Raw genomic sequence first — 14,443 nt, 5'->3', positions numbered from 1 at the left:
CGGGGAGGAGATGGCCATCGACCAATCATCTCACAATGTTTTGCATGCTTTAATATTCATATTGTGTTTCTTTAAAACTGGGCAACACGGAAGAATGTGTCGTCTTTTGGTGGTCACAAAAACGCACGAGTTTTAGTGTGAGGGACCCGGGACCCAGGCCTGTATTAGTGCGCTTTGTCAGGAATAAACAATTGGTAAATTTGGTCTGATTGATCTACTGGTCTTCTCTTTGACAGAACGAACTCGCAAAATTGTTAGGTGCGCCAGTGTGTGGATTAGGACATAGCAATTTATGTGTTAAGTGTTGATCGCAATTTGGAGTCAGATCAATAACTAAAATCCGTAACCTAACAGTTGCGAGAAGATATTTATGTGAGGGGTCAAGAAGGGAAGAAGAGTCAACAGCTGTTGAGGGTGTTGCTGCTCACACATCTGTTGTGTTTGCCTTGTGTGGAGCACACGATGAGAGGGACGGGCGAGGGGGGGGGGGTCTTTTTGGTGACGAGAAGAATGGAGGCAGGTGAAGGAGGGAGCAGAAACAGAAAGTCAAAGCAGAGGGTTAAAAATATATATAAAATTACAGCCATGCATTCTGCAGTCAGGGGGTCAACTGTTGAGTCTTGCGCTATTTCATATTCAACCATTTATAAAGCATTCTTAAAAAAAATAACACTGACACTTAGATGTTAATTTATACAACCAAGTATACTGATTCAAGTTCAGTTTTCTTATACTTTAATACTTTTTATTCACCTTGTCCAGGGTTTGGTGTTCATTGCAAGTTAGTAAGTGACCAAATATGGTTCCTTGCAGCCAGCACAGTTGGGCAAATATGGTAGCACAGCCAATAAAGACTACCTTCCAATTGTTAAATTGTTATAACACATGCCACGTGACAAGTCATAAAACACTTGTTTTTGAGGACTGGCATGGCTGAGTTCCAATCGCGGTCTTTGTATGTCGGTCAAAAGATCACACACCCACTTACACCACAAATTAAAGATTGTTCCATTCAAGGGGATATTTGAAGGGCCCCTTTTCTGTAAATTCACAATCTGGCGTGAGCGCGTGAACGCCACACTGGGCCCAAAGAGGGGAAAGAACTCATTTGCTTGTCCGCATAGCCAGCCTCTTCCAGTGGACAAAGAGGCTTCACTGTGGATTAAAATGGGGCCTTGCTTGAATAACAGAGGGAGGGGTGATAGATGAGGAGAAAACATGTAAAAATTGCTTGGGCGAGGTGAGCAGTTGGCCTGCAACTGAAGTCTCAAGAAAGGCTCCGTTGTGGGCCTTTGTGTTATGTATGTAAAACTCATGAGTGAGCCTCACATCTGTGCCAGTTTGTTTGTTGGGCATGCAGATGTAGTCAAATGTGGACAGGAAGGCCAGCGAGTGGATGCAAATGAGCGGCAGGTGAAGCTGTGGTTGGAGAGCTGAGCTCAACAACGACACCGCCTCAAAGACTTCAGGAACGTAAGCCGATTAATGCAGTTGCCCAAGTCATCTTCTTGAACCGTTTACAGAAAACACAACAAATTGATGGACGTCTACGTGCTTTGATTTAACACTTACGGAGTCCCTGGTTGACTGAGAATTTACACAAAGAAAAGTAAAAACTGTATGGTAAGCGTAACAGTGCGTTGAGCGTTTCCATCATTTGCAGTTGAAGGGCGACATCTTGTGGTCAAAGTGAAACCTTGAATTTATGACACCCTGAATTTATCTTTTGCCTTGAAGTGATTTTGTTGTAATTGGATGGCATGGCATTTTAAGAATTTGCCGATATATATATATATATATATATATATATATATATATATATATATATATATATATATATATATATATATATAGAGAGAGAGAGAGAGAGAGAGAGAGAGAGAGAGAGAGAGAGAGAGAGAGAGAGAGATAGATAGATAGATAGATAGATAGATAGATAGATAGATAGATAGATAGATAGATAGATAGAAGGCGGCTCAGTGGCGCACTGGGTAGCACGTCCGCCTCACAGCTAGGAGGGTGCGGGTTCGATTCCACCTCCGGCCCTCCCTGTGCGGAGTTTGCATGTTCTCCCCGAGCCCGCGTGGGTTTTCTCCGGGCACTCCGGTTTCCTCCCACATCCCAAAAACATGCCTGGTAGGCCGCCGATTGATCACTCCAAATTGTCCCTAGGTGTGAGTGCGAGTGCGAATGGTTGTTTGTCTCTGTGTGCCCTGCAATTGGCTGGCAACCGATGACGGCTGGGATAGGCTCCAGCACGCCCGCGACCCCCGTGGGGACTAAGCGGTTCAGAAAATGGATGGATGGATAGATAGATAGATAGATAGATATGTATATATATATATATAGAGAGAGAGAGAGAGATCAACTCACCTGAGGGTTCATTTTATTATGATTATGATGTATAATGTCATAAGTATGTATATATGTATATATATATGTATATATATATATATATATATATATATATATATATATATATATATATATATATATATATATATATATATATATATATATATACTTATGACATTATACATCATAATGTATGTATATATAATGTATGTATATATATATGTCATAATAAAATGAACCCTCAGGTGAGTTGAGATCCTACAAAATGAATTCATAGTAGAAATAAATCTATTTATTAGTTTAATTACACATATGCATTCTTTTCAATTTAGTCGGACATCATCGCAGCTCTGCTTACATGTAGGCTTTGACATGATTGGGCTGCACCCGGTAGCTGCATAAAAGCGGTTCTTAGTTGTAGCCCATCTATGAAATAAATGCTAAATAATTTTCTGTTAACATGTAATTAGGTGCATGAAATTTTTGGTAATATGTACATATAACACCTGAAGCGACGCCACTACTTTTGCTTATGGCTCAAACGGGAAAAACGTGCCCCTCAAGTTGATTAACAAACGGCGGCGGCATTTCTCTTAAAAGGGGAAATCAAATAAAAAATAGTTAAAAACTTTACTAGTTTAAGATACTAGGGGCGTATGTTATGATTGTAAAAAAAAAAACGTTTTGACTTGATTTGAAATGTGGTTCACACCCTAAACAATAGTTTTTCATTTGAATGTCCCAAAAAGTAAATGAGGAAAAGTTTAGTTTTAGTGAAAATATATAGATTAACCACATTCAAAAGCTGAAGAATTGTTTACTATCTAAAGGAATCCTGACAATTTTTAATATAATTACTATAATAAATATCAAATTAGAACATATTTTTGACGGTTGTTTTGGCTCCAACACATCCTACTGTTACAAATGATTTTTTCAGTTCAATTGTATTTCTGTAATTACAAAGTATTGTCTTTATTAAATTATGACCACAACTTTAACATATAAATACAAAAATAGATTTTTGTTTAACATTAAATTTTTGGTTTGATTAGATTTGAAACAAAAACACGTACAGCATACATATATGTATACAGTATATTACATTTTCTAAATGAATAACATCAGTATTCCACATTTAATTTTCACTGTGAGGCTCGAGCTCCATTTGCTCTGATCCATAAAATTTATTTAAATTACAAAAAAGTGCAACAGTAACAGCAATCAGAACCCAAGAGTAAGTAAGCGTTACACCAGACTTTCTGTGGCAATTAATGGGAAACTCACTTAGTGTGAAAACAACCGTTACAAAAAAAAAAACGGGGGCATGCGTTGTGTGTAACAGGAAGAAAGACGAGTGTCTACAAGTTTGAAATCTCTTTTTGGTTGCGTCGTTTTCATTGACTGCAAACAAAGGCAAATATAAAAAGATCCCTTTTACCCACAAGTGTCAAACTCAAGACCCGGGGGCCATATACGGCCCGCCACATCATTTTCTGTAGCCCGACAAAGACAAATGGTGCAGTAAATTTATCACTAAAATTGCAAATTGTCCACTTTTAAAAATCATCTTTTTAAAATATTTAAGAAGTTTTCACTAGTCTGATTTCAAAACAAATTATTTGTCAGTTTGTTTTGTAGCTTATACTGTATATAATATGAGGCGTTCGTACATTTATTTGGGTTGAAAGGAAACGGTAACTACGATGCGGCCCGCGACAAAAATGAGTTTGACACACCTGCTACCTGTCGGTGAGAAAAGTGCCACTTCCACCTGACAGAACGAAACACAAAGCATCTTTAAAACAGAAGAACAGACAGATACGGCACGGCACGGCACGACTGTGAGTTAATGGCGCTGGTGTATGCTGAGCTTAATGAGGCTCCGGTACAAACAGCTGATGAGGTTTAAAATCTCGGCACAGAAGTGGTTCTGACGATACATGTGTAAAATGCCTTCCCAATTCCACAGTCACGTCGGGAATCAAGAGAGTCCAGTCAGGTAGTTAGGCTGCCTGCGTGCGTGGTGGAAGAGGCTGACAAGGTCGGTGGTGTCTAGAAGCGCTGGATCATGGACTCCCGTGATTTGCCCACTCCGATCCATTTGACTGCGAGGAAACACAAAAGACTCTTTTCAGTCAGTGTAAAAAGTCACACAATGGCTTCCTGCCTACAATTAGTTTTGAACAATGTGAAATTATTGAACAAACATGTACTGAAATTGTCATTTTGTCTGTGCGTGCATTTGTACCAGGCACTCCGACGTGCTCCTCGATGAAGCACACGTATTTCTGGGCGTTCTCCGGGAGCTCATCGAAGCTCCTGGCGGACGTCGTGTTGGTGTTCCAGCCTGGCAGCGTCTCATATTGGACCTCCACATGCAAGAGAACCTCCTGGTTGGCTGCCCACATGGTCACAACAATTGAATACCACATCCTCGCATTTACAGTGGTTTAAAAAAAAAAAAAAAACATCATCACTCACCGGGGAAGTGCGGTATAGTTTGCCCGTCAACTTTGTACGCCACGCCCACTTTGATCTCCGGGAGGACGTCAAGTATGTCCAGTTTGGTTAGTGCTAAACTACGAGAGTGGAAAGGGAGTTAGCCGGCAACAAATATTTGCGTGCGAGGTGGTTAACTCACGCTGTGAAGCCGTTGATCATGTGCGCGTATTTGATGAGCACCAGGTCGAGCCAACCACAGCGCCGCTTTCTGCCCGTGGTCACCCCGACCTCCTTGCCACGGCTCTGCAGCAGCTCACCAATGTCCTGAAGGCCAGAAAAAGGCGCAAGCAAGTTAAGATAAATTTTGGCTCACAAGGAAAAGGTGAAGTAGAAAAAATTGGTACAGAAAGGAAATGCTCACTTTTGATGAATTGATGTTAAAAAGTATTACGGAGCCATCTTTCAAGACAGCTTTGTTTGTTGTCAATGCCTTACATTGTTCTGTTCAGAAGGGAAGGCCCCGATGCCCACCCGGGTGGTGTAGGCCTTGACCACTCCATAGACCTGGCCGACATTCTGCGGCGGCATGCCGAGACCCGTGCACACCCCACCCACCGTACAGTTGGAAGACGTCACAAACGGGTACGTCCCTGAAAAAGACAAAGTTGTTAAGAATATTATGATCTCGCTCGTTAGGGTTACTCTTACTCTTAATTTTGGCTGTTTTCAAAAGTAAGGAGTAAAATTTGAAATTTCACACCACTGGTGGGTTGGCGTGACACGTTTAATTTAGCAAGTCCTGATATAGTTGGCAAGGCAGCTGGTTCAGGTCGAGTGGCTGCGACCGGACACCGCTGGCAATGCGGCGTGTCGATTGCACCGAAGGTTCTCCGGTAATGCCCAACAAAAGTCATGCGTGACTTTAATTACCCTCGGAGCAGAATGTTGCTTTTGCGGCCCCTCAAAAACATGACCAAGACCCCTCTTGCATACAGTTAAAGCTATGAAAATATTTTTCAGGCACAGCATGATGTTTTCCGCAAAATCTGTTTAGCAGAAAAAATCCACAATAGGTGAATGGCACTACAACTACTGTGTGTGTTTAGTCATACACAATTGAAGAATGTGTGCGCTTCACGACTGACCAAAGTCGATGTCCAACAGTGCTGCGTTGGCTCCCTCCACCAGGATGTTCTTGGAAGGCCCGTGAAGAGCCTCGTACATGTAGTGCACACCGTCCCTCACCATTGGCTTGATCTGCTCCACGTACGTCTGGGGGGATAAAACATTTGTGAAGCACATTTTTAGCGCACTTATTTGTATTTTTACAGTCTTTACCTTTAATCTGGCCAGCTCGCCGTCCATGTCTATGTGCAGACTGGGGTACATAGCCTGGTACTGCCGGGCCAAGACTTTGTACCTGCGGCGTTCAAAAAAATGAACTGTTTGAAGAATCGGGTAGAAGACTGCATTCCTGTAGGAAAGTGGCATACGACGGAGGTCCGGCAAACCTCTCGGAGAAGTGCGTGAAGTCGGCCAGCAGGTCGCATATCCTGAGGCCGCTGCGTGCCGCTTTGGTCGAATACACCGGACCGATGCCCTTCTTTGTCGTCCCCAGGCTAAGCCAAGAACAAAGACAAAATTAGCATGTCATTGTAACAATGTGATGTCACCTTTACTCAAGAGACGCTTGAATATTTGGATTTAGCACATGACCATCAGAAACTTTTTACGCACCGCTAAATGCCCCTCGAGACTTCAGGAGCACCTGCTTTTTGCCGACACCGCGTTTTCCCTTTTTGACTTGCTAACCAGTAACATGACACTCACACGGGCAATTAGCTGAACGTGCACGGTAACTATCCTCACACGTGATGGCTATTGGATTTCATCATTAACACCGGCAAAGTGTGTAGCTACAGAACAGGAAACAAAACAGTTTGGTTCACATTTGGTACAGTAAAAAGAACAAAATGCAATCTCTATATTATGGAAAAAGGAACAGGATTGATAAAAACCATCCCCCAAAATTTGCAGACCGCAAGTAGTAAATTCTCCAATGAAAGCAACAAAAAACAGCCTTTTCAAACCAGTTTGCCAAAAACAAAAGCGGAAGAGCGGTAGTCACGATTCCATTTCATTTGCTGTCCTTGAATGAGAGAGGTCCAAACAGGAATGCAAAACACTGTAAATATATATCTGCACTCCAAATAATACGATTTGCACTAACATTACTGATTATGTGCTTATTCTTGTGGTCGTGACCTGTAAATGAATCTCTGCGATCATCATTATTGCTTTGTGTCTGTGTTGTTAAGAAAGATTTGGTAAGGCGCGCCTTGACATCGGAGCGCCACTTGAAGGATGCCTAAAGATGTTGGAAAGACACCAGCTCGTTGCTTGCAGCAATCTACCCGAGCCTTTAAAAGCATTCTCTCGCTCTCTAACACACACACGCATTTTGGCAGAGCGTCTCGGGCTTTAAGGAGATGAAGTTGCGTAAGCTTACAAGAGCAATCACTGGAGCCTGTTTTCTAATAAACGAAATGCTCCGCAGGCCCCCGCTCGACATTCTTCACATATGCCGTTAATAGTAAAAGTAAAGATGATACCGTCAACAAGCACAAGTGTGGAACGCTCTACGTACGTACGTTTATGGAAACTGTTCAGTCAGACAGTTGCAGTAGCTCTTATGTGATGATTTTCCAAATCAGGTAAAATGCATGCTCAACCGCGTTTGAGATGGAATCGGAGACTTATACTCACCTAAACTTGAGGTGTTATGTTACAAATCCTCTGAGTTTTAGTATAACCAATCAATAGCAAGACATATGACGACAGTACGTACTTCGTATTGATGATTAAATTATTTTAGTGTAGTTATTTGTAAGAAAGTGTTTACTTCTCTTCTTTACTTCACAAATGCTTGGGCCTGAAAACAGGTTTTGTTCTTTCAATATATCAATGTTATACATGTATAATAATGGTAAAAACAATCAAGGTTTCTACTTCACAGATTTCGCCTATCACGGACTCTTTTCGGAACATAACCCAGTGGAAAATGAGGGATTATTGTAAATCAAATACTAATCCTTTCAGACTATGCGAAATAAAAACATCAAATTGACCATTCCAAGCCGAGACTTTGAGAGGTGAGTGTATTGTGTGTAGAATATTTTTTGATTGCATCTGCACATAAACTTAATTCAAAAATGTTTTTTACGAGATGTTACTCTTGTATTATGCTTTTGAAATCTATTTTGTAACGTACACAAACACCACCTACACTTAATTTTGTTTTCACATTAACCTGTCAGAAAAACAACAACATTAAAATAATATCCATTGTGTAATTCTTTTTTGACACGCTTAAAACTAGTTTTGGTCAAGGTGTGTGCTTGTTTCCTTACTTCTTGCCTACTTGCTCTTGCCTCAGCTGCTCTTGAACGCCGTCCACGGCTTGGTGGAAGTCAAACACTGCAGAGAAGCCACAGAGAGGGTTGAAAAACACACTCGATCACACACACTCGCCCGCTCGCACACACACGCGCACACACACACACTCGCTCGCACACTCGCTCGCACACTCGCTCGCACACTCGCTCGCACACTCGCTCACACACTCGCTCACACACTCGCTCACACACTCGCTCACACACTCGCTCACACACGCACACACACACACACACAGGCGCACACACACACGCATACACGCACACACGCACGGACCTCGCAGACGGGACTCACCAATGTGTGCCCGGTCTGAGATGATTAACCTTTTCTCCCAGTCTTTCAGACCTGCTTGCCCAAAGACAGTTTAACGCTCGACGTGTTGACAGAAGCCAGCGCCGCACGTACACATCAACTCACTTTTGCCTTTTCGCTCGTTCTTTGCGGCCTCTTCAAACAGTCCCGGGAGGTGGATCACCACACCGTTACCTGGTGTGGAAAGAACAAAAGCAGAAGAACGCTTGGTGAAAAGTGGACCGGGGGACATTTTAACCCCGTTAGTTAATGAAGTGAATGCAGATCCATTGACATTTGGCTACAAGTCAGAATCGTTACGCTTGAGGGCAGTTAAAAGGGAACAGGCACAAAAAGGCGTGTTGATGGCACTAAACAGAAGTGGGAGCGCTCCAGCTAGTAAGGGGGTGGGTCGTCCAAATGGATGACGAGAAGGTGGCGGCGTGGAAATGGCACTTCTGGGGCGACGCTGAGCAAGACGCACCGATGAAGGCGGTGACGTTGGGGTTAATGATGCCGCTGGGGAGGAGGTGGAAGTCGTACTCCACTGAGTCGACCACCACGGTGTGTCCCGCGTTGTTGCCGCCCTGCGGAGGAGACACACACACGCACACACATGCATGCACTTGAAGAGATGCCCATTGGGAAGGGGGAATGCAGACCGAATAGTTGCAACAAGAAGTAGGAATGTTACTCGGTAGAGAGCAAGACACCCAAGTCCAACAATTTGCAGTTATAGCTGAATAACTGAAATATTCTGCCACTTGTCACGACAAGTTCCATATTGAATGCACTTGTGGGTGAGCCGCTGAGCTGCCCCGTGACCAGGACGTGTTCCCTTTTCCCAAGGAGCCTGAGGCGATAAATGGAGTGCAGGCAGCATGTGCCGCGACCACATGTGCTTGTGGTTATTCCTGGACGCGGACAGCAGCACCCCAAAGGTAGAGAAAGGCGTTGCCCTTTTAAAGACGTGTGTGACTTCGCCCAGCACCCTGCAAAGAATTTAGGGGCACTTGGGAAATTGCCCACGTTGCACAGATTATCACTAAAGGCAGAGGACACGTGACATGCTTGGCGAGCCCGAGGAACGTATCAACGGCCAAGGGACGAATACGTTTGATTGGTTGAGTTTTAGCAATTAGGCTGAAGATAAAGAAGCTAACTCACTGAGTAAAGTATGTGGTGCCCTATTAGACTCTGAACTGAATAGGGCTGCAATGACCAAACATAAATATACATTCATTGTTTAAATGGGTTTGTTCAGGCGTGCTGACAAAGCTTTTTGGAACCAAATAATTCTTGCTGACAAGCGGGTGAAAGAACTCGACCCTTCATGGCCCAAACATAAATTCTACAGTACGGTCTAGTTTGTCAAGACAGTGGACTGCGTTTCTGCAGAAATACTATTGAATCATAAATCAAAGTCAGAATGTAGGAGTGGCAATTCTCGGCGTGCTTGTTGCTGGGAAAATGGGCCTCTTTACCTTGAAGAGCTCGTTTTTTATCATCAAGGCTTCCGTGAAGGTGTACTTCAACTCTACGGAAGAGGTTACGTAACAATACGTGTCTGTGTGTGTTGTGTGTGCTCAGATTACTGCTTACTCTCCGGGCAAAAGTGACCCCTGTGTCGTAACATTAGTGTACAAACACTTCTAGTGTTTAGTTAGCGTTGGGGCAGACAACAGAACAGTCAGCTGACTTTTTTTAATTTGAGGAACATGATTCCTTGTCTTCAGGTGATGACGCATCCAGTGCTTAAATGATACACACGCTATTACAAGAAATAGAGGGTCACTCACAGTGTAACAGAATGACAAACGTTCAGTATTTATTCAGCAGGAAATTAAAAAGTTTTATAAGACTTGACATGAAGTCCACTAACCAGAGGCTGAGCTACACTGTATTTGTTTAGAGAGTGGACCTGCAGCTAGAGCCTGGGGCGGTTACATTTCCTGCTCACTTTCGTAATCTGCGGTATGACAAAATTACAAAATGTTGATATTGCCTGCTCTATATTGCGAGGATGTTGTGTACAAACAGGTTTACCATTGCTTTGGTCGCATCCAATCATCACCAAGAGACAAACAACGGCGCATTGTAAAGACCACTGCTGGGTGCTCGGTCTGTCACCCCAGCATGGCTGTTAAACACCAAGTGACTCACGGGTCAGTAAAGAACACCACCGAGCCAAGAATACTGGCAAAGGCTGTTTTATAAAAAGCTCTTGAAACAACACCTGGCACACGCCACGCCGCGCCCCTTGAAACACCTCACACTGCAATTTCTAGTGAGGGGCAGCCAGAAAGTGTACACAAAGCTGCTGACATCTCACAATTATGGGGGAATAATGTCAAATATTGGCTTTAGTAAACATTTTTTGGGTATTGGCTGTAAATAGTGGACCGTATGAGTATAGGTCAACCACACTACCCGCAAAATAGGTGACAAAAGTTTATGTAATGCTGTTTAGGTGTCAAAAAATGACCGATTGTGGTGAATTGGGTATTGCACAGAATAAAAACTCTGAATCTTTTGGATTTACTTAATTCGGACATCGGTTGCACGATTAAAATGTAATGTTTATTTGTAACGTTACCCAATTCGTGCATTGTTGCATATTCAGAATCAGTATGTAACAATATTTAAGTTTTCGGGTGAGAATAGTGGTGACTTGTGAAGAGAATTGCAGTATTGTGATTTTACGACGCCTTGTAATACTCTTCATTCCTCGTTTAAGTGTAGGAGTCCCGTTCAGTCAAATAGGACGAACATCACGTAATTTTTACGTGTCCACCATTATTGCTAGTTCAAAGCTCGTCGGTCACTTCGAAGGAGCCCAAAAGGTGCCTTCAAAGACCTGCTACGAATAGGTGAACCTAGCAAGACGTCAAGGTGACATTAGCAGAAAAACACCATTGGCAACAAAGTGTCTGATAATACTGGCTTTAAGCCAATTAAAGGGGTAGCATCGTAGAGATGCACGTATACGTATTTTTTTTTAATGAAGGAAATACAGCCAGTGATAGAGGCGGGAACCAAGAGCACGAAACAAGTGAACGCAACACCAACCTGACATCTGCACACCATGTCGGCGTCTTGCGCCAGCAGGTCCACAACTTTGCCCTTCCCCTCGTCTCCCCACTGCGCGCCCAGCACCACCGTTACTCGGTTGCCCACCGACGGTATGCCGGGCCGCGTCGCCGGCTCCTGGCACCCACTTTCCGACATATCCGACCGCTGCTGGGGGGCTCCGGGACTGACTAGTGCTTAATTTGTGGGTCGCCAACAGAATTGAATGGAGTGGTTCAGGCGCCAGCCCACTCCCACGGCAACGTTCGACGCAACGGAGTAACACGCCCTGCGCATGCGCACAGGTGTCAACAACCAGGAAGTAGGTGACTGTTGCGCGTTTTGGGGCTATTTTGGGAGGGAACTTGTGAATAAAAGTCAGCACAAACATCTTATTTTAACAAAAAAGTAGAGCGTCACTTTACGTTTCCTTTTTGTGTAAAATTGTTGATACTTAAGCCATCCCCGTAGTTGAATGATGTTTGCTCTCAAAACAACAAGGCTTTGTGATGATGAGTATCAAAACGTGACACATTCTACGTTTTAGATGTTTAATTTGTGTACACTATTCTGACTGGAATAAATAAATAATTGGAAATTAATTGCACACTATGTTTTCGGGTTTTATTTATGTATTACTTGATCAATTGTGGCAGAAGGGAGGAACACGTCATTATTCTATGGCTGTCTGCCAACAACTGACTAGACAAAATTAATCAAAGATACAAAGAGAGCATGACATCACAGAGGACCCCACCCCTAACTGTAGGCCTTCTGGGTGAGAGACCATGTACTGAGGTCCGCCACAATGTCATCATTCTGAGCTCCACATGTGGGTGCCGTGATGTCACATGGCTTACGGAGTCGTTTCACTTGATGAGTGTGTCAACATCGAAGATATCAAAACCATCTGCACTCTTGGGATGGGGCGTCCGTCAAACACTTGACCATCTTGGAAGTGGCCACGGACATCATGTGAAAAAGACCTGTGGGCCAAATTTACAGATGCACATTCGTGCATACACACGCACTAATGAGTCAAATGAGTGTACATCAAATGCTCTTAATCATGAATTTTACGTGGAATGGCTTATTATTGATGTCAAATGTGTGTGTTGTGTTGTGTTGTGTTGTGTTAGTGTGTGTGTGTTACCATGCTCATGTGGTGGTGATGCACTTTTTGGGACCGCGGGCGCTGCGGTGTCCCTGCAGCTCTGCGACGCTCTGAGCCTGGAAGCAATATTTCGTCTTGTGCTCCACTTTGCTCATCACAAATTTCCTCGAGCAGCAAAGCAGTTCAAACATCTCCTGACAAAAGAAGATATGACCTCATTAGATTTTGGAAATTTGTCCACAGGCAATGAAAGATTCTTTTTTGGGAGTTGTGAGGTTCGGGGTTAAAGTTAATTCAGTGTATTTCTTTTTTGTGCACTTATTTTCACTTTTGCTTGAGACATACCTCCTTGCCCGCTTCATTGAGGAGGTAGACGACATAGACGAGAGTGACATGAAGGCGACTCTTTTGCATCTTCTTGGCCAAGGGCTGGGGGGTCCTCACGTGCACCACGATGCCTTGCTCGCTGACGTTCAGCCTTAGCAGCGGTGCACTAATTTTGGCTGCCATTTTAGTTTACAGTTACCATTTTAGGTCAAACGTGGCTACAAAGTGTCATGGTTCAGCGTAAATCATGAAACTCTAGGTAACATTTATTCTAGGAAATTCAGAACCCAAAATGTTTTTCCTTTGGCAATGTGCAATTTGAGCTGTCTTAAAGAAGCCATGCCCAAAAAAAAAACACAGAAAGTCTGCCATCTTGGTTGGTTGGGGCCATTTTAGGCCATTGATGCTTTAGCCATGTCTTGAAACAAAAACACTCACTGTCCCATCGGGGGCTGAATCTCGGGGAGAGGATCCAGGCTGAGTTGTTCAACGATGAGGATGAGGAAGATGCTCTCACCCTTGCATAGTACCACTCTTGGAGGTCCGACATGACCCCGCTGAGGTCACAGTGGCTCTCGCGGACGCCCTGGCAGCTGTCCACATCCCGCCACTGAGCATCGCCATAACTGACCAGCACAAAGAAGCACACAATCATGACATAGTATGTCATTATTAGGTCTCACACTTCTCAATATGACGTCGGTCATCTCCGTTTGGGAAAACAGAACATTTGGCTCTTCCATTGCATTGATTTTGCCATTTAAAAAAAATAAATGTAAATTATGTATACCACAAAAGAAGCCTTGCTGCACTCCATAGAAAATGCACTTGTGACATTATTGTCCACGTATTGTAAAAGCAATAAAATTCAGATTTTGTGTGTTATTTGCATGTCCTCACATCTTCCACTGGACATTGTAGCGCAAGTTGCTGCAGTTGGCGGGCGGCATCCAGTGAAGGACATTCTTAAAGTCCACAGAGTCAAACTTGACATGTGCAGGAGCCGGCAACACTTTAGACACTAAAAACAACACCAGACATCAACATGATAATACAATGAAGTGTTAAAAAAAAAAAAAAAACAGCATTTGTTAACCTGCCACTGTGGCGATGTTGAGCAGCAGCAGGCCTCCAATCAGCACACGGTTCATTTTGCCAACTGTCAGACGGAACCTGCAGCCTCCAACCTTTAACAGCCACCCACTTCCTCTTTCTGTTCTCAACTTATAGACCACTGGCCACGTGTTTTTACAGAAATCCATGTGAAGAATGACTAAGTGCTTTTTAAACATGCCAGCACATGCAGAGGAATACTGCGGATATAAAGTCAACACACCCCCAGCCCAAATGCCTTGTACAAATGTGGTTGCATAAGTGTACACACCCGCT

At 43.4% G+C, this 14,443-nt stretch overlaps 2 protein-coding genes across 2 annotated transcripts; both read right to left on the bottom strand.

Annotated features, from left to right (window-relative positions):
- Positions 1-2,625: 2,625 nt before the first annotated feature.
- On the bottom strand, positions 2,626-11,903 carry LOC125978952 (adenylosuccinate synthetase isozyme 2). Its single transcript, XM_049736875.1, has 13 exons — positions 11,614-11,903; positions 9,029-9,131; positions 8,671-8,739; positions 8,548-8,598; positions 8,211-8,277; positions 6,312-6,419; positions 6,139-6,220; positions 5,946-6,072; positions 5,296-5,450; positions 5,000-5,124; positions 4,840-4,937; positions 4,607-4,756; positions 2,626-4,463 (listed from the first exon to the last, which is right to left on the bottom strand). Exons 1-13 carry the CDS (start codon positions 11,770-11,772, stop codon positions 4,411-4,413), a joined length of 1,347 nt encoding a protein of 448 aa, XP_049592832.1. The 5' UTR covers positions 11,773-11,903; the 3' UTR covers positions 2,626-4,410.
- A 312-nt stretch (positions 11,904-12,215) lies between these two features.
- On the bottom strand, positions 12,216-14,346 carry il22ra2 (interleukin 22 receptor, alpha 2). The gene is made up of 6 exons (XM_049736884.1): positions 14,151-14,346; positions 13,955-14,075; positions 13,493-13,680; positions 13,073-13,230; positions 12,767-12,921; positions 12,216-12,599 (listed from the first exon to the last, which is right to left on the bottom strand). The coding sequence occupies exons 1-5, from the start codon at positions 14,344-14,346 to the stop codon at positions 12,772-12,774; spliced, it is 813 nt and encodes a 270-aa protein (XP_049592841.1). The 3' UTR covers positions 12,216-12,599; positions 12,767-12,771.
- Positions 14,347-14,443: the final 97 nt, after the last annotated feature.

This window comes from Syngnathus scovelli, chromosome 12 (assembly GCF_024217435.2).
Source record: "Syngnathus scovelli strain Florida chromosome 12, RoL_Ssco_1.2, whole genome shotgun sequence".
NCBI lineage: Eukaryota > Metazoa > Chordata > Actinopteri > Syngnathiformes > Syngnathidae > Syngnathus > Syngnathus scovelli.
The sequence above is the reverse complement of the archived record's forward strand: the minus strand, read 5'-3'. Positions and strand labels throughout refer to the sequence as shown.

What these genes read in the sequence shown, in the direction of transcription:
- LOC125978952 (XM_049736875.1), bottom strand. Translation starts at nt 11,772, where the DNA reads ATGTCGGAAAGTGGGTGCCAGGAGCCGGCGACGCGGCCCGGCATACCG. An exon ending in GAACGAGCGAAAAGGCAAAA is followed by an intron (nt 8,599 to 8,670) that starts GTGAGTTGATGT and finishes TTGGGCAAGCAG; the next exon opens with GTCTGAAAGACTGGGAGAAA. An exon ending in GGAGCACGTCGGAGTGCCTG is followed by an intron (nt 4,464 to 4,606) that starts GTACAAATGCAC and finishes GTTTCCTCGCAG; the next exon opens with TCAAATGGATCGGAGTGGGC.
- il22ra2 (XM_049736884.1), bottom strand. Translation starts at nt 14,346, where the DNA reads ATGTTTAAAAAGCACTTAGTCATTCTTCACATGGATTTCTGTAAAAAC. An exon ending in ATTCAGCCCCCGATGGGACA is followed by an intron (nt 13,231 to 13,492) that starts GTGAGTGTTTTT and finishes CTAAAATGGCAG; the next exon opens with CCAAAATTAGTGCACCGCTG. An exon ending in TCAATGAAGCGGGCAAGGAG is followed by an intron (nt 12,922 to 13,072) that starts GTATGTCTCAAG and finishes TTCTTTTGTCAG; the next exon opens with GAGATGTTTGAACTGCTTTG.